General features: G+C 44.1%; 1 protein-coding gene across 1 annotated transcript in view; it reads left to right on the top strand.

The window, feature by feature from the left end:
* Window positions 1-24,852, top strand: part of CCBE1 (collagen and calcium binding EGF domains 1) — a 95,633-nt gene that overhangs the window by 48,677 nt on the left and 22,104 nt on the right. The window contains exon 3 of the mRNA XM_014268282.3: window positions 21,959-22,011. Coding sequence (XP_014123757.2) covers window positions 21,959-22,011 — 53 coding nt within the window. The remainder of the gene's footprint in view (window positions 1-21,958; window positions 22,012-24,852) is intronic.

The following is a 24,852-nucleotide window of genomic DNA, read 5'->3' as shown; positions in this document are numbered from 1 at the left end:
AGCACTCCTACCTCCCTCTTTCCTCCTGCAGATCAGCCCTGTCTTGTTTGTCCTGGTTCTTTCTGAGCTTTTCCTTTGTCTTGTGGGGCTGATGGAGCAATCTTGCAAGATATTTTCAGCTTTGAGAAAAAAACAGCAGGTTTTTACAGTTCCTGTCCTGTGCAGCACTTTCAGCCCGCATTGTGTTGTGGATGCCACTGTGTCTTCTGCAGGCTGCTGGGATCTCTACAGATGCTCTAACCCCTTGGAAGAGGAGAAATAATAAGCAACACCTGGAACTAGAAACAATTTGGTTGTGGCACAGCTGCTACCTGTGGGGTTAATGTATTTTATCTGTTTTTTTGTCTGAATGAAGGACAGCCTCAGAGCAGCCCTGTTTCCTTTGGCTGCTGTGCTATCACAGAGCTGTGCTTCTCACCAGCATTCCCCCCTGTTCCACTTCTGGGTCTAATGCTTTTGTCAAATGCTTCTTCACTGCTGATATTTATGTGAGCCAGAATGTGCTTAGGAGAGGCCCACCAAGATTTATATCCTATCATCTAAAGCATGTTTTTGGAAATAACAGCATAATTAACAAAGAAAACAACTCCCTTCTGCAACAAGCCAGCTTGTCATGATGGTTAGCACAGTGACAAGCAGCCACTGGTGAAATTTCAGCTCTTGAAAAAGGACTGCTGTATTTTTGATGTAGGGAAAGCTTGGCATGTGCCTCCACTCAGTTATCAAAAATATGTTGAGGCATAACCCGTGCTCAGCTAGAAAAGGGTGTCGGTACAGCCATTAGCTCCTTGAGTTATTTGTTTTTGGATGATGCTTTAAGGATTATTTCTTGATTTTGGTTTCTGAATATGATGCTGCTAAAAATATCAGCAGTTTCTCGGAATTTGCAGCGTGTTGAGTTCTCTCGTGAAAGCTGAAAGTTGCAAATTACTCGGGAAAAACAGCTGTATCTTGGGGATCTGAGCTGACTGGGGTCTGGGCTTGGGCAAGAACTGACTGCAGTGGTTTGTCAGTCTCAATGCGAGCATTTGCCACGAGAAGTGCTGGTCAGAGAGAACGCTGTGAATTGCAGGCACCGCCCCCTCTGTCTGCACCACCGTGCTCAGCAGCACTGTGTGGTCACTGACTCGCTGGGCTCTTTTGTTTCCCCACGGACCAAGAACAGCGACTGTGGCTGTCAGGAAGCCATGGCTGTGTTTGAGGGTAAGGGCTTGGTGCGAGCCCCTGCTCTTTGTGTGTGCAGTGATCTAGAGCAGGGGAGGTCCCTGCTGATGTCAGGGTTTGCCGTGAGCCCTTTCATCGTGCCCACCGTGTGGAAACCCGTGAGAATCGTGCTGCAGGGCTGTGCAATGGGGTGCTTAGCTCTGTGGGTACAAGAGTGTCTGTCTCTGGAGTTTTCCCAAGGAGAACAAGGGCTTGCCTCTTTTCTTACACATTTAGCTGTGCCTCTGGCTGAATGTCCTGTGTCAGTGCACACTGTTGCCTCCTTTTCAGAGCTGATGATAAAGGCCTTCTGATCCGGACCTTGATTTTGGACTTTAGAGGCTGTCTCTTATTTTCTGATAGTATTACTCAGTGTAATACTACCCCATAATGTTTTCTCACTTGCATTAGAACTCCTGGCTGGTTTTTAGACTTTCTTCCAGCCCTACATTTCCACGGGTGCCATGTCAGAGGCAGACAGGGGTTTGGAGGAGCTCAACCCTGGAGCTGTTCCACATTCCAATGGCCAGAATGGAGGGGCAGAAGCCCCTGGGTGGAATGTCTACTCTGTAGCTCCAAAGCATTGAGAGCCATGCAATTAAGGCTTGTTGCTTGTAGAAGTGCTGGTTTATCCATCTGTATCTGTCCAAGTGCACATGTGCAGCATATGCTGGCCCTGTGGGCCCCCTTTTCCACAGTCCTTTAGAGCAAATCCAAACCTGACCCATGGTTCAGCTGGAAGGAAGTACAAACTGAAGTCCAGGCATTGCATGGAACATCTGCTGGTAGAATCAACACTGCAACAGCCTCCTCAATCCGCACTGACTTAGCACCTATAGGTTGAATTATGAAATGTGGAGGATCCCATCACATACTTCGCACATTTCCTGTTGACAATGAAGCCATGGAAGCAGGCTGGTATCTATCCCCACTGGAAACTTTCATGTCAAGGTTTTCATTCCAGGAAAATCATTTGGGTAAACTTCACTGAGCTGAACTGTAACCTTTTGTCCAGCTGTGCCAGGGATATGTAACGCAGCTGGGGGGAGGCCTGATCCTCTCCCTGCACTTCAGAGCACTCTCCAGGTCAGGTATGACCCAGGAATGCAGTTGTAATCCTAGTTTGGTTAGAGACCATTTAGCTTGCTGTGTGACACTGTAATTACTGCTCCTTTCACAAGAGAGAGATTATGGCCATGTGGTTTTCCTTTCAGATTTGGGTCTTGGTTTCCATTTACAAGTGCTTCTTGTAAACAGAGTCTCCCTGCTTCATTTTGTTGAAAAGCTTCTTGTCATAACACTCGGGGGGCTGCTTTATCTTGCTTTCAAACTAGCCCAGGTAGCTGGCTAGGCTGAGAGAAAGCTGCTCTTCCTCAGCATTCCTGCTTGCAGCAAGAGCTTCAAAGCTTAGGACCAAAGGAAATGGCCTCAAGTTGCACCAGGGGAGGATTACTTTGGGTAGTAGAAAAAATTTCCTTAACAAAAGAGTTGTCAAGCATTGGAACAGGCTGCCCAGGAAAATGGTAGAGTCATCATGCCTGGAGACATTTAAAAGACAGGTGGTTGTGGCACTCTGGGACATGTTTGGTGGTGGGTTTGACAGGGCTAGGTTAATAGCAGGACTCAATGACCTGAGAGGGTGTTTTTGTTTTTAGATAAAAGACTGGCAGGTGGCAGCACAAAAGCAGCACAAGGCAGGATTGGTGCTGTGCCTATCAACCATCAGCAGCTGGCAGCATCTCTGCCTGCCTGTGACAGTGGGGACAGGCAGGCTTGTACCTGTGGTGCTTGCCTAGCCCTAGCCCTTCTTCTGGGTTTATCTGAGTCCTGTATAAACCTCCTTCGTCCTCTAGCCTCCAACTCACCCCAAATATTGCAGCTTAGTGTTGCATGAAAAAGTACTTGCTATCTGGTTTATTTAATTCTGCTGCCTCATCATTTCCCTGGGTTATCTTTGGACTTTATGAAGTGAGACATGGCACAGCAATGCTCCTTATCTGCCTGCTCCCCACCGTTCTGGAGTTTCAGCCCATTGTTCCACCTCCCTTTCACTGTCCTTTTTTTCTTTTTTTTTTTTTTTTTACATTGAAAACTTCTTGCCTTATTTGCAAATTTTCCTTGCAAACTTCCATGCTTTTGAACATTCTTGTCCTTTTTCTCCAGACATCTGAAGATCTCTCCCTCACTCCAGGATCTGCCTCTAGGGATGTCTTCTGGTGAGCTCTTTGGGAGCTGGGCATGCAACTCACTTTATGTTTACAACTGCCTTCAGGTGTTTTGTCCCAGTCCTGTAGACCCTGGGAGCACCTTACACCTGCCTGCAAGCTGGTTACAGACCATCAACCCCACAGTCTGTTCAGGGGCTGCAGTGAAGGGAGGGCTGCTGGAGCCTCAGTTTCCTGGGTGATGTTGTGTGCAGGGCATGCAGCAGCCAAGAGGTGAGGAAGGGTACCTAGAATTAGCCCATCTCTTAGGGTATCCCTGTGCAATGGCTCTCTGTGCTGGCTGGGAGAAAACTGCTGGCTCCGAATGTGTTGGTGGCAAGGGAAGCACGTTCCTGCAAGGGGGGAGCAGCTCTGGGGTGTCACTTCAGTCACAGGGCTGCCTCATTGTTCTCCTCCTTTCATAAGACAGTGCCGTTCTAGGTACTGTGGAAATGCTAAAGCAGAGTGTGTTATTGCCTTTTGGGGCCCCCGTGCAGTCTTGCAGCAGGGAGGTGCTGAATTTCCCTACAAATCAAAACCTGCCTTTTCAGGTCATCCTGCATGTGTTTGCTGATTTTCAGTGCAACAGGAAACTTAAATGTTGCCTTTTATTTATTTCCCCCACACCAGACCTTAATTCCTCACTTTCCTTTCTGCTTGCTGGCCTGCAGAGACAAATCCAGGTAGGCTGAGGAGGAGAAGGCAGATGGGGCCATGCAGCAAGTTCTCATCTTGGTGCAGTTGCAAAGCCCTCCCTGCACATCCACATCACATTGGCTAGCCCAGGCTCTGCAGATGCAGTGGAATTCTGGCCATGATTCCTCATCCATGTGAATAGTCCAGACTTTTGTACGCCCTGCTGCATCCAGGACAGCCAGGTCTCCAGGGCACCGTGCATACAGCACAGTCCAGCACCACAGTGATGGTTTTGTTTTTAACCACGCTGACAATCCCATTGTGTTATATAAGGGTTTTGGCCATGCCTGTGTGCTTTCATGTGAAATGGTGCCATTCTCCTGCCTTCCTTGTCGGAACTAGACATGCCTACATCAAAATCTGTTTGCTGAGTGAGAAGTCATTAGCATTCCCAGAGATGATCGTTAGTGCATTGCTGGCTGATGCATTTGTTCTCTCTTCCTCCCTCCTGTGTTTCTAAGTAGCAAAGAATGTATAACTAAGTAATGATTTGGGGGCGAGAAACTGGTAATGGAAAAAAATAACTTGAATGAGATTTGATAAAAAAAGCACTGCTCTGATTCAAACTCATGGGTTACAAGCATTTCCTGCAAGCCAGTGGGAATTGGAAGACTGTCTTTGTGGGTCTTTGAAATCTTAGATGTTTCAAAAGTGAGACAATCTCTATGCGCGTTAGAAAAACATTAGACAGCAATTAAGCTGTATTTTATCAAACAACTCTTTTAGGAAGAACAAGCAGCAGAACAAAATCCAGCCCCACTTTACAGATAGGCCGCAGCACAAGCAAAATTTCTTTTAATCTGCCACAGTGTTGCACAGGTTAATACATTTTTAACTTGTTGATTTTGAACCCATACAGGGATTACTGTGATCTCTTAATAAACCGTGTTGACTAGAGGAGATTAACCCCTACTATTAGAAGTTGAGCTTAATCTCTGGTGAAGGCAGAAAGCTGAACCAAAAATCTGTGCCACTGGCAAAGTCTGTGGCTAGCTCCCCAACTGGCAAGATGCTTCATCTTGCTGGACTTAAAGCAGACTTGCTCTGAGAAGGGGTGCTTATCAGTCCTGTTTTCCCCTCACTGGATGAAGGATCGACTACAGGGCACCCCTGGGCATGAACCCCCAGCCTCAGCAGCTGGGCAAGCTGCTCCCTTGGTCCAGAGCCCTTGGTGCCTGTGGAGGAGGAGGCTGTGAGCATGGCTGGATGCTCCCACCTGAGCTCCAAGCTCACTGAGCCTGGCTGGACCTGCCATCATCACAGGGGTGAGACTGAACCAAAGACAAACAGATGCACAGGCTGAACTGAACTGTAGAGGAACCCCAAACAATGCAACCTGGGCTTCCCACAAAACACTAGTGCTTGGGGGCTTCTGGTTTCCTTTCTGCGTTTGTGAAGAAGTCAGTCAAGTCTGATCTGCAAACACCTCTGTTTGGTGAGGAACGGGAATGCCTTGGCACCCAGGCCCATCTTATATTTTTCTTAGAATCAGTCATTTCCTGACACAGTGCTGTAGTTTGGTTTCTCCCCTGCCCTCCTCCAGTGAACTGTTGTCATCCCACTAAAAAAATAGAAATTACCCAGCTCAAAGCCCAGGGATCCTTGAGGCCAGAGGAAGAGTCATGAGGTTTGCTGTAGCTCTTCAGCCTGGAGGATGCACTCGCAGATCCTCTGGGTCCAGCCTGGCGCTCCCAGTCCTGCTTAGCTGCTAATTAGCTCCCCCAGCCCTTTCTCTGGGAATCATGATAATGAACATAAAGAACTGTTTATTCTAAATGAGACTTCCCAAGGGTAACAGCCTCCTCAGTGGCTGTAGGAATGGAAGGCAAGCCTGAGGAAACACCAGGGTGCTGTGGGTTTTGGCAGCAGTTGATAAACATTTCTTTGTGGATGGAGCAGAGCATGTAATTTACTGTCCAGCTCTAATAAGAGCAGATTTGGCCATTTTGCTGTTCTTTTCCATTGCTGTCAAAATGCAACAGCTAAATCCCAATGAGAAATTGAGCAGTTCACATTTTTGTAGGTAGCAGCATAAAACTTATCCGACTCTCTGTGGAAAGTGAATTCATCATTTTTATAAGACCTCATATGTTCTTTTAACTGCTTTATCACTCATGGAAGGACAGACCAGTCCTGCCCATTCTTCCATAGAGGACAGTTGTGGTGGCATTAGGCAACATCTAAACAGTTGCACAGCTTTCAAGGGCAGGAGGCTTCAGCTGGACTTTGTGCATTGCATAGGTGATTATAAAGGGGGTGATCTCATGGCATGAGCTTGCTCCTCAAGCAGAATTATCAGCCACTTTTTTCAATCCTCAGCAGCATTTACTCCAAAGATCATACCCTGGCAGGAACTAATCAGAGTGGCTGCTTTACTGTAATTGTGATGATAACAATAAAAGCAAAATAAAAATCCTATTGTCCCTGTTTTATCCCCAAAACCATAGAGCAAGGAAATATATCAGCACAGAGCAATGTCTGGGCAGAGTGATGGATTCAGGCAGCTGTCCCACTTCCAGGCCCACACTAGCATGCTCAAAACTTGCTTGGGCACCTTTGAGCACTACTGCACTACACTGTTCATGAGCAGTGAATTGAATCAATGAAAATTCAGAGATTCAAGCTGTGTGCCCATGAGGCCAGTACCCATGTCATCAGATAGTAACAGAGCAGTGCTTGAAGCTTCCTGGCACAAGCTGTTGGAGAAGAATCAGGCTAGTTAGGGTCTGTGCTTGGGGGTGGAGCACCCTCAGTTCAAGGGGTTTATTCATGGACCCTGTCATAGGTATACACATTCCACACTGGGCTAGAAAAGATCCAGACATAATGACTGCAGAGCCAATTCCCACGATTCTTCACCCCAGCCTGTGTTTTACAGTTGTCCCCCCTTAAACATCCACCAGCACTCCTGGATTGTGCAGAGTCCCCTCTCAGGGCTGGCACAGAGCTGCTGTAGCAGCCCATGGTGTCTCAATGTGGTGCCCTGACCCCATCTTCTGCAGGACTACATTGTTAAAACATTCTGGCAGATGAAGTTGTTAAGTTGGACATTGGCTGAAAATGTGCAGGCAGACAAGCATAATCTGTGATGGCTTCAAGCAGCACTGAAAGGGAGTTTGTTGTTCAGGGAGTGGTGAGAAATAAAGTCACCATTGCACATGACAGTGACCTTGTGAACATACAAAGGGTTTTGGCACTCACAGATTAAGAAAAGCCAGCGGTAACCACATGCCAGCATATTTTTCACTGGGCTTCTGTGGTTCTCTGTTGTGATTCAGCGTTTAATTGCATGATTGTAGTCTGGAGGTTTTTTCCAGTTCCATTTCTGGAAGGGTTTCCTGAGAGGTCCAGATACAATGATGTTTTAGTATTGCACTCTCCCTGGCTTAGGAAACAGCTGAACCCACAGGGAGAGTCAGAGGAGCTGCACAGCTGAGGGGGCGGCTGCCCTTGTCTCCAGCTCTGCAAACAGAGTTCCTCTAGGAGCTCCCTCAAGGCTGACCCCTCTCTGGGGGAGCTCTGGGCTCGCAATACTTGGCTGTCAAACCACAGGCACACTCCCAGCCTCCCACATGGGGGGATGCATCTGTGCATAGGGGTGCTCGGGGCTGAGGAGGTGCCTCTGTGGGGTCTTCCCGCCCCAGAAGGGACGTGGCTGGACACCGTCAGCAGAGTGAGCAAGGAGGCCATCTCCTCCTCTTGGTTTTGGTGCAGATTTCATCATTTCATGGCCTTTGACCACCTTCCCTACGAGTGGAGTTCTGAGAGAGTTTAAATAAATTATTTGGCTCTGGTGAAAACTGCAGCATTAAAGTCTAGGTTTTCTCTGCTTGCATGTCTCAAGCAAGGCGCTGGGCTTAGGAGTTTTGCCATGCCACCACCAGGATGAGATGCTCTCCAGAAGCATTTGTCCCTCCCAGAGGAAGACAGAGGCACCTGTACTTGAGCACATTTGTCCCTGTGCATGCTGTCATGGTGGTTTTGATATGAAAATCATCTATTTCACAGGAAATTGTGTACAGTTATAATAAGGAATGTGATGGCTTTGATTTTCCTGCACTCACACTGTCCTTGCATCCTGTCATAGCTGAAAATACATTCAGTCTGAAACAATTGTTCTGATCAGGGTTTCCATAAGGATTTGGGATTCTGGTTTGTGACAGGCACATTTTGATGTCAATATAGTGTAAGCATCAATACTTTTCTTCTGTGACAGGTAAAGAATGGTGTTTATTTGGTAGCAAATTGAAGGAATAAGAATCATAGAATTATCAAAGTAGGAAGAAAAAGAATCAGAGTAAGGAACTATCAATTTTCTTTATTTTGAACTTAGTTTCTATTTGCAACATTCATACCCTAGTGGTTAACAAAGTCAGAGCAAAATAATAGAGACACATTTCTAAATGAAAGTGTGAATTTTATTTTGTGCCAGCAAACACCACACAAGTTTTGAATAGAACCTTCAAGCTCTGCATGCAAACAGGAGAGTGTGATGCTGTTTTCAGGTAATGAACCCCCCACACCTGATGGCAATCATCAGTGCAGAGCACCAGTGCACTGCATTTTGCTGGATCCTTAAAGGAATTAACAGAACTACGGCTTGGGGTTACCTAATGTCCTGGCACTGAATTGTGTCTCGGTGTCGTGCATTGCTTCAGGATCTCTGTGTTACTAAAGGTTGTGCATTTTTCTTCTGTTTTCAATAGAATCTGAAACTTCTCCTATAATGAACTACTCTGCTTAACATTGTGCCTTAACTTTCATTTGATTTTTATTACTGCACTTTAGGAGATTCATCCACAGAATTGTCTATGTGGGCAACAATAAAAAGCTCAAGTTAAATTTATTCTGAGTTATTATCTGCAATTGTGACAGATAATAGATACTGGATTTCTGTTAGTATTGTGATTCATTTAAATAAAAACCATATGTCTGAAATCAGCGCCTTGGAGATAAGTCAGACATCTGGCTGAGATTCCACATTTGGGAATGTAAATGATGCAGATGGTGAGATTGTAATACACACTGTGCCCATCGGGCTGTAACACTGATGAACAAGCACTTCATTAGTAGGAAAGGTGGGAAAAAAATCCAAACCGAGATGAAATTTCTCAAGGAATGCACACAGTATTGATTTCACTTTGCTGCTTGCACTCATGGGTTTGGGGGAGACTGCTTTACACCTCATGCCAAAACTTTATTCCAAATATATTAGAGTGAGCCAGTTATATTATAGTGCTTTCAAACAGCCTTACAGAATCAGATTGATATCTCAGCCAGTAAAAATGTTGGGTTTTCTTCCTTGGAGTGTCTCAGAAATAAAAACCTACTTGTGAATAGAGTAGAAAAGAAAACAATTAGTTTGTTTCATTCTGCATAAAATACTACCTCTGTAAAAGTATTCAAGTGTGAACAGTGCACTCAAAGGCAATGCACAAGTATTGCATAAGATAAATAGGTGGTAATGTAGAAGCAATACAAAGTGACACAAAATGTATATTCTGAGAGGAACAGAAACTCAAAATGGACGTTCTGAGGGATAAATCTAGCAATTATAATCTTGTTTTTACTGATACTGATTTAGCCTCAGGTCTAAATTTAGCATTGTCTCTACAGACTAGCACAGACAGATGCCTTGGGTGTACAGTGTGTTACCTGCAAGACCGATTTTGGACACATCTTCCATTTTCCAGGAGGAACTGAATTTAATTCATGGAGAGCCAAAGTGACTGTCACCCACAGTTACACCAGTCATAATAAGTCAGTCAGAAAAAATACACTGCTCTCTTATCTCCTAAACTTCCTTAGCAGTCACTTTGTATTTACTTATTTAAGTGCAACATCAGCTTGAAAATTTCTGGAAGCTTAGTAATGACACAGGATGAAACATATTACAGGAGGATAAGTTAATAGGAAGAAATCACCCAAACTTTCCCTGGTGGCTTGCTTTAGATGAAAGTGATGACTCTTGCCTATGGCCATGGTCATGGATTTTCCTGAGCCTTCTCTCAGCCATGGCTGCTGTGACATGAAAAAGATGTTTAAATACTGTACAGAGAATAAAGCATTAGCAGAAATGAAGGCACATATGATAGCAGCTGTATAACTTTTGTTACCAACACCAAATTTTCGGGTTTGTGGTGCCATTCCAGTGAGGGCTGTGCAGGCAGGTCCAGGTCCTACCACAAGGACCATCTTTCCATATGTTTCCTAGGTATGAACAGGCATTACAGTAGCAAGGTATTTATGCTGTAATATCTTAAATATACTAATGGTAAAGGAAGAACCAGAAATGTGGCATTGAGCATTATCAAGAAACAGCCGCCCTGACCCAGACCACCAAAATCAGTCATCAAAAAAGTGACATTGTGAGAGAAATACCAAAAGCTGATGGCAGAGTAATGGGGAGAGATGGGTTCCCACAGGCAAACAAGAATATGGCCAGCAGCAAGCACGTCTTAAAACTGACACCCAGCAGGATGTTTGCCCTCACCGTGGGTCACGGAAATAAGGCAGACAAAGCAAAGTCCCATCACTAGAAGAAAACAAATGTTTGCAAGTGAGTTGAAAAGACCTTGCAGTCACAGACTAAACCACTGAATGTCACAACTGGGCTGGTGTGCAGGGCAGTTGTCCAGGATGAGCTGCAGGGAGGGGAAACCTGGTGAAATGGGACAAACTGAGGGGCCTACTCAGTCTTCCTGGGTAAATTGGTCAATAACCCTGACTCTGTTCTCACTCTGGTGTCAGTTTTTTTCACTTTTGAGCCCAAATGTTGAGCCCTTTTTGATGCTCCAAATGCCAGAGTCCCTCCAGCACTTGCAGCTTTGAATTGCTGCCTGGAACTGGAACTGCTGCACCAGCTCCAGCAGAGTCATCCCAGAGTGCATTGCTTTTAGGAGAGGGTGAAGTAATACAAATTTGGTGAATGCCTGCAGGCATCAGTATCTGAAAGCATGACCCCATTTTAATGGGAGGTGTAATCAGTACAAGGGCAATCACACAGTGCTGCAAGCCATCAGGCTTCCTCTCAGAATTCATCATGCTAGAGGCTCTCCATGCATCTGTCACAAGTCACCCTCACTAGTTCAGGACCACATCTTCACTGCCCATCTGAGGATGGGAGGGTCCAGGTGTGGGTTTGTGACCTTTCCTCTTAGTTCTCTTGTGCATCCCAAAAGGTTTTGCCTTTAGAAGGAGTCTGTCCCAGCAGCAAGGTTTTGGCCCACAATAGATCCAATTTCCTTTGGCCCACTTCTACTTTGCTCTCAGTGTTTCATAACTGTCCAAAGCAAAATTCTTCTTCATCCTGCAGCCTCAGGCTGCCTGGGTGCCATACCTGGTAGCAGACCTCATCCCTATTTTTGAGGCAGTGGATTAGAGGGGGCTAGGGGTGAGAAGAGTCTTTCAACTGGAACATGGCTGCAAATATCAAGTGTACAGAGTGAAATGGAGGTGAGTTTTCCCAATAGCATTTCAGCATCTCATTGAAGTCCTGTGTTCAACCTCAGCAGGTTATTCAGAGCTGAAACCATATTCCAGCAGCAGGATGAGAAAGAAGAATGCCAATGCCAGTCCCATTAAATTAGGCAGTAAAACCAGGGAGTGGGACTGTGGTTTGATCAGTTAGGGCATGGTGTGATCGCTCCTGCAATTAGTACATGGCCAACAGGCAATTGGGTCAGGCTGGGTTGAAAGCTGAGCCCTGTGTAGGACACAGTGTGGTGGGGAAATGTGGGGAAGTTTCTGAAAATAGCTTTGCTTTTTATGTTTAGAACTGTCTTAGTCACTCTTTTGTTTATAAATTAAAGAGTGGGATGCACTGGCTTTGAGGGGCCACCTCACTCCATGCCAAAATCACGGCAGCCCATGGCTGGATGGCATTCCTGCTCATGCCACTTTGAACAGAGGAGCTGAGTGCCACATCCAAAAGCTGCTCTGTGAACTTCCCACTGTCTGCTGACTGCAGCATAAGTGGAGAAGTCTCAGCTATCCAGGCAGCTCCGACACCAGCGCACATCCCAGATACCAGGCCTTCCAGTGACACCATGTAAACAACTGCTCGTTCCAGTAATGCTTCTCTACTTAGGAAATTGTTTAAGGATTCACTCCATCCACCCCATCCTGCAACAAATAACCTGCAGATGTGTGGCTCCAAAAATAAGCCTTGGCACTGGGGCCATGGTACAGCATCACTGCATAATTCAACAAACTTTCATACTGCGTTGTCTTAGAAATTAATCTTTTCAGTATGCTGGAAGTGGTTCATGGAGCCAGATTCTATCCTAAAAGAGACTACTCTCTGCAAAGAGAGTATTTTGCTATCATCTCTGTTGACAATAAACATGGGTCTGACTTGTGAACATGTTATGTTAAGAATTATTTCTTCCCTTGTCCAATTCATTAAATCTGTATACTTAATAAGCAGTTTCATCATTTATAAGGTCTTCTCTGGGAACAATAAAACAGAGGGGAAAAAGAGAGAAACATCTGGATCAGTGAACACTTGAAATATTATCTTTATAGATATTTCCAAGGGCTTACACTAAGAACTTAATTCCATTGCTGCTATTGATGTTGAAATTACATTAAAAAAACAATTTCAAGTTCTTGTTGCTTAGATAGTGATGATAACTGGCCAGCTCTTCTGTTTACAATACTTTAATGAAAAAAATAGTGTTGTTTTATTTCATTCAAGTTTTACTACCTTTTTTATCAGCTTTTCTTCTTTCAAACTTCCATTTGGAGATGAAGTGGGGAGAGAAAATAGTGATTGTGAACCAAAGCTCCAATTTAATTGGAATTTAACAGATTACCCCTTTTCTCCTCCTTTTTTTTTTAAAGTTTTTTGTTTGTATCCAATTTTTTTGTATTGTTAAAGAATACCTGCAAGTGTTATTTTTGACTTGATTGTGTGAAATTTCATTCACTCATCAAGCTGGAGACAAGATGCTGAGGGGCTGGAGCACATTGTATTCAAGGGGAGCCCAAGGGATCCGTGTTTGCTCAGTCTGGAGAGGAGGGAGTTGGGGTGAATTTAATTGGTGTCTCCCACTAACTGATGGGGAGTTACAGGGAAGATATGTTGGGGGTATTGAGAAGATGAAGCCACACTTTCATCAGAAGTGCACTGCAAAGCAACACAAGACAAGAACTACTGGTTGGAGCAGGGACATTTTAAGGAGATAGAAAGGAGAAAATGGGCAGTGAAGTGGTTAAACACTCAGAAGAGGGTCCTAGAGAAGTGATGCAATCTCAGTCTCCATCCCCAAAGACATTCAGCATTCATCTGGGCAAGTCTCTGAGCAGTTCTCTGCTGTCAGGTGCACTTGGATCACAATCTTTCCAAAGGTCCCTTGCCACTCAAATTATGCTGTGAATCTATTTTTCTAAAATTATAGGGGTTTTGTTTCTGTTGCTTGGCTGAAACCTTGCCTTGAAAATCCCCTCAGCTGTGCTGAAGCAGGGTCATGCCCCAGTGACTCTAAGCCAGTTATGGAAGGGTAAGAATCCTTAGGCATGAGGAGTTGTTAAGCATCCTTATGTGATTCACAATGTATAGTGATTGGATTATTTTAAAGACATTGGATTATTATAAAGACATTAGATTGCTTTGTGCCTTTTGCACAAAGTGCTCTCTGAAGAGAGGAGCCATCACATACCCCTTATCTATAGATGGCGTGGGGAGTGACCACTGAGATTTTCACATTGTCCCAGAAATCAGGAGCAATCCACATAAACCTCTGCGCCCTGCATACCCCTTGTCCTTTCACCATGAGGTTTCCACAGAGAGGCAGAGTATCCAAATGCAGACATCATCCTCCTCCTGTCAGTTTTCCAGCCAAGTGCTGGAAACCACAATATCGTCTGGACATCATGGAGAGTCAGTGTGGAGAGTACAGGACTAATCACAGCTCAAAGGTGCTCAAAGATGTATCTTTCTTCAAGTGTTTTTCCATGCTATTTGACTTCTTAAAAGCTGAAGGCTTTGTGTTTGGCTGTCCCCATTTCTAGGCTATTTAAGTTGGAAGTGTTAGCCTGGCTGGACTTATTTACTTACTTTTTCCTGGAGTGGAATTTAAAAAACCATTCAAAAAGCAAATTAAAAGACCTATTAAATATCTGGATTAAGTGTCCAGGTCTGTGTCTAGGGTGCAGATGGATGGTTTAAGGTGCAGATGGATGGTTTAAGGTGCAGATGGATTTTTTTCCCTGGGGGAGAGTACAGGAGCAGTGGTAGATATCACATCCCAAATCCATCAAAACCAAGATGCACCTTTCAACTGTTTCAAAGACAACTGTCAGCAAGACTTGATCAAGTTTATGTCTGAGTGATTTTCTGAAACTATTCTTCCAAGAAGTCCAATTGTAGCACATCCTCAGAGCTGAGCATGTCCTCATCCACCATCCTGAGCCTTGGTCAGATCCTGTTCCCAATCTGACACGTGTTCCTGTCAAGGCTGCCAGGGATTGCAGCAGAACCAGGATCAGGCCCTTTAATATCAGCACTCCAGTAAGTAAATGTAGACAGAGTGACTGGCTTGTCTCTGAAGGTTAATTGGGATTTATGTCCTGTTTGGAGATCCAGCTTTAGAGATCTGACTTCCTGGCACCGTTTGTGTGATGTGTTTTTCTGTGCATGCGTGCGTAAAAGGAGCTTTCCTTTTGCTGTTTACCTAAAGGAGTTTATTAGACATTGCTTATGCAGCATTTTTGTGATCTTGTTGATGAGAGATGCTATATAAACAGGGCTGCATTGGGCTGGACTCAGTAAGTCTGAGAGCTTGCCAGCAATTAGTGGCTGTTTGACTCCAGCAACCGAGCACCAGCACAGCAGCCAGCCCATGAGTGCAGCTCCTCGCAGCTCTGCTCTGGCTCTGCCTTCCCTCATGAAATGGAATTTATTGCTCTCTATCTCACATGGACACTTGGTAGGAAATTGGAGCTACGAAATGAAGAGTCATGGAAGTTTAAAAAATCCAAGAGACAGGACAGATGTGCTGTGATTAGTCCTGTACTCTGGCTCACCTTGGGTTAGATAAATAATTGAATGTGTGCCATCAGCAAAACATACTACTTACAGACTTGGAAGGGAATTTGGCTCATAGTCCTCTAATTGGAAGTCAGAGATGGTGGAAAAAGGGATTTTGCTCGATTCTCGTGCTTTAGGTCTCAAAGCAGCAAGTTATTTTAAAACTCAAGCCTAATCTTGGATCATTTAAATTGATATTAAGTAGGCTACTTGTTCATAGACATGACTATATATTTATGAGGATGCATTATACTTTGCCAGTTCATTAGACTTTTTATTAAATGCAAACAGTGCTATCATTGTATAAAATTCCTTTTTTTCTTCCCCTCAGATTTCATACCTGTCAAACATCGACTTGGATTCTGCAGAATCCATACCAACTTCACCTGCAAAACTAAACAAAATCGTTTTCTTGGTGCAATGCCAGAAAATAAAAGAAATTTGTTAGAAAAGAGAGCAAGACAAAGCTGACAGCTGAGTCTAAGCAGATGAAAACAGTCAAAAGCCTTTTATTTAATAATTTTGCTATTTTTGACATGTTGTCTAGTGATAAAGCACATGAGCATTCCCTTGTGTTATGAAAAAACAACTATGAAATAAAAATCCAGGAAAGAGCGGAAGAAAGTACAGTCTAGCACTTGAAGGGATCTCATATGTGATTTCGAGGATGATGCTTACATGCATTACATGTAAAATATCCAACAAATGGCTTTTCCAGTGGTGGCTGAGGTCATTACCTTTTCAAAGTTGTGTAACGTTTTCCTGCTGGGAGTTTCCTTCTTTGCTAAGGAGACATTTGCAAGCAGACTTTTATTCAGTCATTTTTGGACACTGGTATGCTAAGTGAGACACAGGCCCTGATGGTTACCAGTGCTGCCAGCTGGTCTGCTCTGCAGAAAAAGATGCTGATCAGCCTGTGCTTGGTCAATGTGTTTGCAGCCCCGTGGCTCTGGTTGGGCCAGGAACCGACCAGGGAAAATGTTGGTTCTGGCCCTGTTGCACAGAGTCATTGCTTCCCCAAAAGTGTGGAACCGTGGTCTCTGTGGCTCATGTGGAAATCCCAACAGCATCTTTATGTTTCACAACAAGAGCATCTTTAAGTTACACATTGAAAGGGATAATCACGGGAAACGCTACCAAAAGTCTTTTTCTTCTGCCCAAAAGAGAGATAGAAAGCTGAGGTTTAGTTGCCAGTTCTTTCTGCAATGAACAGAAGATCATGAGAAATGTTTTTCTGTTGTGGCTGCCTGCCGGATTTTCACATCAACTGCTTTCTCTGCATCCTGAAGCCCTAAGAAAGTCCAAAAAAGATGGTCTTCTGGGAGTGCTGATCTGCTGATGCAGGGGGATGTGTTGGGAGAATGGTCTCCCTGCATTGATGTTGTTAGAAACCACTACTGAATACCTCACCACATCTCATTTACTTAAGTAAAACCACAAACCCCATTGGGAGAGGTGTCCTGCACTCTTCCCGTGGAGAACAGAGGCCCAGGTTTTCCTACAAAACTAATACGCTTTTTTATTGGTGGCTAAATTTGTGACACCTGTGATGCTTTGTTTTTGTGCATCTTTCAGTTTCATGCAGGTCAGTGCCTCCTAGCCCCACTGACACCCATGCAGGGTAGAGGGCTTCTCCCACACCTCAAAGTATTTCTTTTCTCTTTTATAGAGGAATGAGCTTCAAGCATTCATAAATTTTGTGCTCAGCAGGGGCTGTAAACCATCATATTCATTTGGAAGTTCTCTTCTGAGAAGAAGGAACTACAGTTTATGCTCTGCCACCATAAAAATCCCTTTGGCCATAAAAAGATGACATGAAACAGCACTTGGAGGAGGGAAGGGGTCAGTTAACAGTAAGGAGCAGCCAAGGAGCGTGTCTGAAAGCTTTCAAGAGCATCAGTCAGGGTCTCCCAGGGTAAGCACTGGCACAGTTCCTTAGAGTCAAGAGAGGTATGTGGCTTTTTCCAGGGGAGGATCTGGTCCCTGGCTTGCATTCACACAAGAGAAGTCCAGGAACTGTGAATCTTATCAAAACTTTCCCATTAGCAATGACTGGAATGTGATTTCATTTCTGGTATCTGTCTTAATAGCCAGAGTTGAGCAAAAGAGCAGATAGCAGGGCGTTGTTTTTTTTTTTTTTTTTCCCGCTGCTAAGAGAAAGAAAACCATTATATGTGGGCAAAATTATTTGACTTTAATAGCTAACAAAAAACAAGAGTTGGTTTCAGGCAATGCTTTTACCACTGAAAATTTTACTTCTACAGAAATCAGCTAGTAAATTGCAGTGGCTTGTTCTCAGAGGCCTGAGTTCCCCAGGGTTGTTCAGGCAAACCCTGCTCTGATCAGTCAGTTAAGAGAAATAAAGAAGCACACAGGTACCCGCAGCAGTCATAGGTGCTGCAGTATTGGAAGATTTCACTGTGTTTGGGTTATTCCCCCTCAGCTGGGATGATGACATGAAGGGCTTGGGCTGGCCTTGGATCTTGCATTACACCCAGTGTGAACATAAATTATCTCTTTACAAAACTGTGAAAAAGGACTAAGTCTGGAAATCGTGGCAAAGTGTATGCTGAGCAAGTGTCTGCAGGGAGGCCATCCCCTCTTACTCAAGATTTCGGTATGTGTCCCACAGAAAGGCAAACAAAAATAAAGTGTATTGCTTCAGTTTTACACCATGTTGACATAAATCTTCTCTCCATGTGAATTACGGCGAAACTGTGCACAGCTACTGAGCTGCTGCACTTGTGCTGCAGATGGGCTTTGTCTGTGCGTGCTTTGGCAGACAAACCTGTTGCTCATTTGGATTTCATATAGAAGAAAAGTGAGTTTGCTGCTTGGTTGGGTTTTTGTAGGCTTGTTTTTAGTGTACCTCACTGGCTTGCATTTATAGATGTCTAATTAATTTTTGTGCATTCATTTCTGTATTTTATATTTGCATTTTTGCTGCACCACTTATTTCTCAAAGCCAGGGTGATCAAAAAAAGAAACACTGGGCAGGAACAAAAAGGAGAGGGACCTAACAAAAACCCTTTGTGCAATTAAAAACACCATGCCAGGTGTAACTGGCAGGTCTTCAGAACACAGCACAAGTTCTTCTAAGTTCAAGTTATGATTTAGGCTGAAGAAGTCTGGTATTGAAAAAAGTCCTCTCCTCTCCCAATAAGAAATTGTTTTTTTATTAAAGACATTTCTTGAGTGTATTATGATTGCTTCCTACATGCACCAACTTGAAAGAACAGTGCTGATCTATTTAAACCTGTTTGAAATCCTAAGCATCTCTTTTGCCCCCTAAATTGCAGCTGATCTGATATTAATAGATCAGAAAGAGTGTTTTGGAGAGTAGGGATTTTACCTGCCTGGCCACCTATGGGGTTGCTGCATCTTCCAGTGGCCTGACCTTGGGCCTCAGCTGAGCTCTAGAAACTGTCTGTGAGTGCTCTCCTAGCCCCAGTAACTGGGAGGTAAAGTTCCTCTTCTTGAACTACCTCTGTCAGGGAGGAGTCAGCCTGCTCACTGACTGCTAGGCAGCATTTTAGGGATAAAGCAAGGGCAATATTTTATCCTAAGAACTCACTTTCAGGCTCAGCATAGAGATTTCTGTGTCTGCTTTGCTCCTAGGAGGATAATATTTCCTAGAGCAGACTCTTCTCTTTCTACTTTTGACATCTTTAGCAAGAGCTTCCTTAACATATTATGTTTAGTCTGAAACCAGTATAAAACATGTATTTTTCATCTTCTCTTTGCATTTCCCCTTTGTGTTCCCTTTTTTCTATCACTAAATGATGACCATGTATTTTTTTTCAGCATGAGTCATGACAGAGATTTAGAGCTGCCTCTCCAAAACCTCAATAAATGCACGGAGCAGCTGTTGTTATAACCCAACTCACTGCCATGTTACTGCAAACAGATGCAGGTTAATTATAATTTAAAATGTTTATCCTGTTATTGTTTGCATTTCTGAAGATTTTCAGCAGCTGTAGGACCCTGAGTGACTCCCTCCCCTCTCACACAGAGTATTTATTTCCTGGGTTCAGCCTGCCCTGCTCGGTGTCTCCGGCATCGCTGCGGTGTCCCGTGCAGAGCAGGAGGTGGGCTGGGGTGACGGCAGCTCTGCGCCAGGTGGAAGCAATTATGGGAAAAAAACATGGTCCTTGCTGGATGACTTACTGCTGATAGCTGCCAGATAAGCTAACTTAATAAAGCAGTGGCTTAATTAAGCCGCATTCCTCCCATCTTGCCTCTCGTCCTGCCTGTCTGTGGCGATGCTATCAAGCAGCTACTGCTTTGCAGAATGGGGCAGGGGTGCTGTGCTGGTGCACCCCTGTGTTCTGGGCACTCTGGGAGGGGGCTATGGGTGAGGGGACACAGGGAAGCTCCCGGGAAACTCAGCTCCTCTCTTAGTTTGCAAGGTAATAGGCCACAAATCCTGAAAAAAAAAGACAGATCTGCCACAGATCTGCCTAGTCACAGGTATATTTATTGGTATCAAAAGTTTGACCCTAAATCCCATTTTCTGACATTTAGTCTTCTAGAAGCATCTCAAACTCTAGAGCAAAGGGTTGGAGCACAATGTCTCCCTTCTTCAGCAGGTACCCGCCAGAAAAAATAAGGCGTGACTTGGTTTTGGGGGTGTCCCTATCATTACGGATTTTCTTACAACCACAAAAGCTGAATGTTGCATTAAAAAATTATGGTGCCCCAAACCGTCTATCATTTTGGGGTTGTTCTTATTCCTGAGAAAAGATTGCATGAGAATCAAAAGTTACTGCATTTTTAATTTCTGAAATACCCCATTTAAAGCTGCAACAGATAAAAGTCTGCCAGAAGCTTCATCTTTTGTAAACCAGATTTCAGGTTAACAAATCAACCTAATTTCCCCAGGGCTCCAGGTTTTAGTGGTGGAGCTTCAAACCCACAGCCATGTGTTTGTGTTTTATGCATGGCCACATGCACAGCTGCATGGCAACCACCTTGCTGAAAGTTATCCTGTAGCTAAAATTATCAGTAGGAACCCCTTCTTACCTCTCATTATGTACAACGAGATTGCTGCTGTGCAACGTTGATTAGACATGTCAGCCTGGATGTCTGAAAATGAGTGTTGCTATTAAAATGCCTTTGCTAATGCTCATTTGTCCATCATTTTGACAGATTTCTCTTTAAGAATGTAGAAAGCTAAAGCATGCAGGAATCCCAGGGTTGCAATGTAATGTTCAGAGAAAAAGGTATTGTATTGTATTTCCTTTGCATTAACCCTAAAGTAGCAGTTTCCCTGGCGAAATCATGCTGATAAGGGTGCTGCTGAGTAGAGGCTGCACTAATGCAGAGATCTGTAACTTTCAACTGGGAAGAGATTATCATGTGGAATGTGGTCTGAATTCATGGCATCCCTCTTCTAAACACTTCTTTAAGTATAATTTAAAACTTCCACAATGCAGAAAAATCTTCACACATTTAGAGAATATTTCAAAATCCCCTTATCTGTAAGGCTTGGGAAAATTCCAACAAAAATTTGAGAAAGACGCTGAAAACCATCTCATCCCACTGTGGAGCCCATTGCAGCAAGAAGCTGCTGAAGGGGGGGATTTCAGCAAACACTTGGATATCAGCCATGGGAACATGATTTTCTGGTTGTTTTAAGTGAAAGCTAAAGCACAAGGCTGTGCAATATCAGCGTGCCAGGGCAGCATTTAATGGCTGAAACTTAGCATGTGATGGGTTCTCAATGTATGGCTGTGGGAGAAGGGTTTGATCAGGGCAATTAGTTTGGTTTTTGGGAGAATCCAGCTAGGCAAATAAAGCCTCACTTTAGCCACAAGAAAGCCAATGAATCCAGCCAAAAGCCATGACCAGACAAACTGAGAGCAGAGACGCAGCTCCTGCAAGGTTCCCAGCAGGTGACTCCTTACCCAGGAGCAGGTTATCACATCATCTGCTGGCACAGGTCTCATTGGTCCTAAACCTGAAAATAAGGTGGGAATTCCATGGAGAAGGGTACAAATTATGGCAGTTGCTGCTCCCTGTGGCTGGTTAGCTCTGGCTGGCACAACCCCACAGGTCAGCATCTCATGGCAGGGATGTCCTCCTCTCCTTGCTCACCTCCCAGCCCTCTCAAGCTGGGCTGTATCTTCCTCTGAAGAGCAGCTACAAGGAAACCTCTTTCCTTCTGCAGAGGGAAGGAGATCAATGTGCACTTGGAAAGCCATCAGCAGGGCTTGCAGCTTGTGAACAGCCTCCCCAATGCACCTTTGAACTCGTTCCTCCTGCATTTGTTTGTCTTGCAGATAAAACTTCACAGCAGTGTTTGGAGAGAAGTCTAATGAGGCACCACTGTTTGCATAACAAAGCAAGGCTTCCTCTTCAGATGTTCAACTCTCATTAGGCATAATTTATATTTCAGCTAATCTTAAGGAAGAGGGTAAAATAGGGAGCCAAAGTTTGTTTTTACATTGCTTGGAGAAATGCATTGTTTGTTTTAAGCCATCGGTTGCAACTGATAGCTAATTTAAATTCAACATAATGATGATTTGTGATGGTTACATGTTGTCCAGGGAGGTGTAGTGTCAGTGACTGACATGGCTTTAGCATTCTTCTGCATTAGTTATTGATTCAAAGGAAAAGACAGAATGGATGGTTTCCCTGTTTTCATGCATTTCCACAATGCACGAAAAAACCTGTGTTCTGTTATGCTGAACTCCAGCTGCCCAAGATCCTCGTCTTGTTTGGTTCGTCACATCCACAATTCACTGATGGCTGTTTCTAAAGGCAGCATGAATCTATAGAGAATACATTTATTTATTCATTTATTTATTTTATTGTTTTTCAGGAAAAAATGCTGTAAGGGTTATAAGTTTGTTCTTGGACAGTGCATCCCTGAAGGTATGTGATTTCACTGTTCTTACACGTCATGTCCCCATGCTTTTGTCTTTCCCCATCTGCCATCTTCTCCACATTGTCTGTTTGGAACAGCAACCTGACAGAAGTACAGGCTTCACCATATCTCATGTATCAGTGTGGGGAGGAGCTGTTTCCCAGAAATTGTTGGGAAAATAAAAAGATCAACAACTTCCAAGAGTGCTGCTTAGCATTCCAAGCCTTGATCCTCCCCTAAGTACACATGGCTGCACAGATCTTGTGCCATGACCTGCTGCTCTGCAGACAGAGGAACATGTTCTGCCCTTGGCTGCGTAGCTGGGAGCACTCTGTGCCCCTCTCATGGATGATGCCTTTCCCCTTTTTTCCCTGGGATCTGGTACAGCTGACTTGGCTTGTCAGTGCACAAGGAGATGGTGAGTAGGTGAGTTAGTCTTGCCTGCAATTTCCCATGGGTGTGACTTCCTTGTCACCAGGGGCCAAGGAAGATGCAGATTTAATCAGGATAGTTCAGTATGCAGTAGTAAAAATGGATCTGATTTGCATGAAACTGGCTCTGAATTTGTCGGACTGCAGGAACTACCAGGCAGGAGCAAATGGCCCAGAGATGACATGCCAAAAAACTTTTTTTTTACATGCTAAAAAGTTGATCTGTGGCAACATATTCTTCTATTTGATGATATATGGAAAGCCTTGATTTGGTCTGAGAATTTTCCTAGTTTGTGACTGTGATGTTTTGGAAAAAAAGTGACAAATCTACGTACTGGAGAATCAGCTGGTTTTGAGTTGCAGTGTCCAACCAAAAGGGATTCTAACTCAAACTCTAATCCTTGTGGGTTTGTTATGGGTTTGTTGCTGTTGTTGTTTTTAATTTGTGTCTTCTTTGCTGCTGGCTAGAAACACTAAAACAATTGGTGGACTGATGGGGGTGGAGACAGAGAGAAAAAAAGAGGGAAACAGCTCAGGATGACCCTGTGCCTGGAGGAGCTGGGTAGGATTTGGGTGGAATTGGTGCTCACACATAGTTCCTCATCCCATGATTTTGCTGTGAGTTTTGTCTCAGTGTGTGTGACATGGGTGACAGCTCCAGTGTGAGACAGACACTTGGAAGAGGCAGTTGTGTGTGTTGGAGGCAGAATTCCTGAATCCTTTCAGGGTGGAAAGAAGCCAGGACTCTACATTCTGGCCTCCAGCTTTTCTATGGATTTAAGAATTTTATGTACTGGCTACTCACTGAATATAATGGATACAGCAAGAGAATTAATAGGAGCAAAAATAAAATGAGAGCCATGGCAATTTATTACTTCGGCTTTTAATTCTCATCTCTTGAGATGTTAGGTGATTATGAAAGCAGCTTTTATTATGTGCCCACTGACTTTGCCCAATCCTGTCTTTTAACTGCATTTCAGTAACCTGAGAGTTTCTGCCCCTAATTCAATTCTCTGCTTCTCTCCCTTTGTTTCTCCATTCCCCCTTTTCAGCTTTATCTGTATTTTGCCTGAAACTTCAGAGGCCACAGCAGTTGCTATAACATCCAAGACAATCTCAGGCCCTTGGTGTAGGGGCAAGAAAAATGATTCACTGAAGTATTCGTTTCACTTACTCTGTTACAAGACATCACTTGGCTCTTCACACATTGTTTTGGCATAATCTTGACAGAGTAGCTGCATGAAATCCATATCTCCAAACAGACACATAAATGCATTGCAGATGTGAGTTTATTAGAGCACATCTGCACCTTTTAATCCAGTACTGGCACATTGAAACTGTGAGAAGTAGTTCCAGCCCTGTCTTCTCTATGATTTAGCAGTGGCTGCAGGGAGGAGGATTGACAGAGGTATAGATCCTCCCTTTTCCACCCTTTTATAGCTGCCTGGGGAACACACCAATCTCCTTCTGGGACAGCTGTTCCTTAAACAGACTCTTTCCCAAAGGCTTGTGTCTTCGTCCACGTCCCTTATTGGTTTTCGTCCTGTTATTTTTCATCTGCCCTTGAAAAGTAACAGAAATCAGTGTAGTACAGTATGAGTCTCTGCCTCCAGTTTCTGCATTTCGTCTGTTTTGTACTCACCTTGCCACTGTGACTTCCAGCTGCAGGACCAGGGATACTCAGGAAACACTGAATGGAGTTACTTCTGTGTGTCTGATTCTCTCCATAGCATCTCTTCCTGCTCCACCTGTTCAGCAAAGTGGATAAAAAGAACAGCTCCTCACCTTTTTCTCCTGTGTGATCTCCTTTTTCTTTGCTTTGGAGACTCACTGCTCCAGCCATGTCCAGTCTTGGGTCCTGTCCCATGGTGTCAGAGTGAAGAAGGGACAGATGCAGTATGGAGTAGTTTATTTTGGAGGCCACCCTTCCTATTGCTGGTTTGTTTCCTGAGCTGGCTGTGGAAGAATTCAGAGTAAAATACTCTATTACAAGCCAACTATAGTCAAGTCTGGTCTTTCCTTAGTAATGTTGTTTCAAAAATTTCCTTGGTAAACTTTCCGTGCCATATTGTCATTTCTGAGTTCATTGAAACTTATACAGAGACATTTGTTATTATGCTTTGGCTTTTGCATTTTCCTACAGTCTGGAACAGCCTGATCCTTATTGTATGGTTTTGATTCATCCCTAAACCACATTGCTTAGGCTGGCAAACGAGGAGTTTGAACACAAGAGGGAAATTTCATCTCCAGCTCTGCAGAGCATGCACAGGTGGTGCAGCAGCTTTTGCCTATTTGATCTCAGTTGAGAGAACTGTTTCTAGGGAAGTCATGTTACCTGGGACCAAAGCCCTGGGGATGCAGCTCCGGACCTGGGTTCTGCCTACAACCATTGTGTGATTTGGGTTGACTGTGTGGGAC

The sequence above is a fragment of the Zonotrichia albicollis genome, chromosome Z (genome assembly GCF_047830755.1).
Source record: "Zonotrichia albicollis isolate bZonAlb1 chromosome Z, bZonAlb1.hap1, whole genome shotgun sequence".
Classification (NCBI taxonomy): Eukaryota; Metazoa; Chordata; class Aves; order Passeriformes; family Passerellidae; genus Zonotrichia; species Zonotrichia albicollis.
This window is presented reverse-complemented; position numbering and strand designations above follow the sequence as displayed.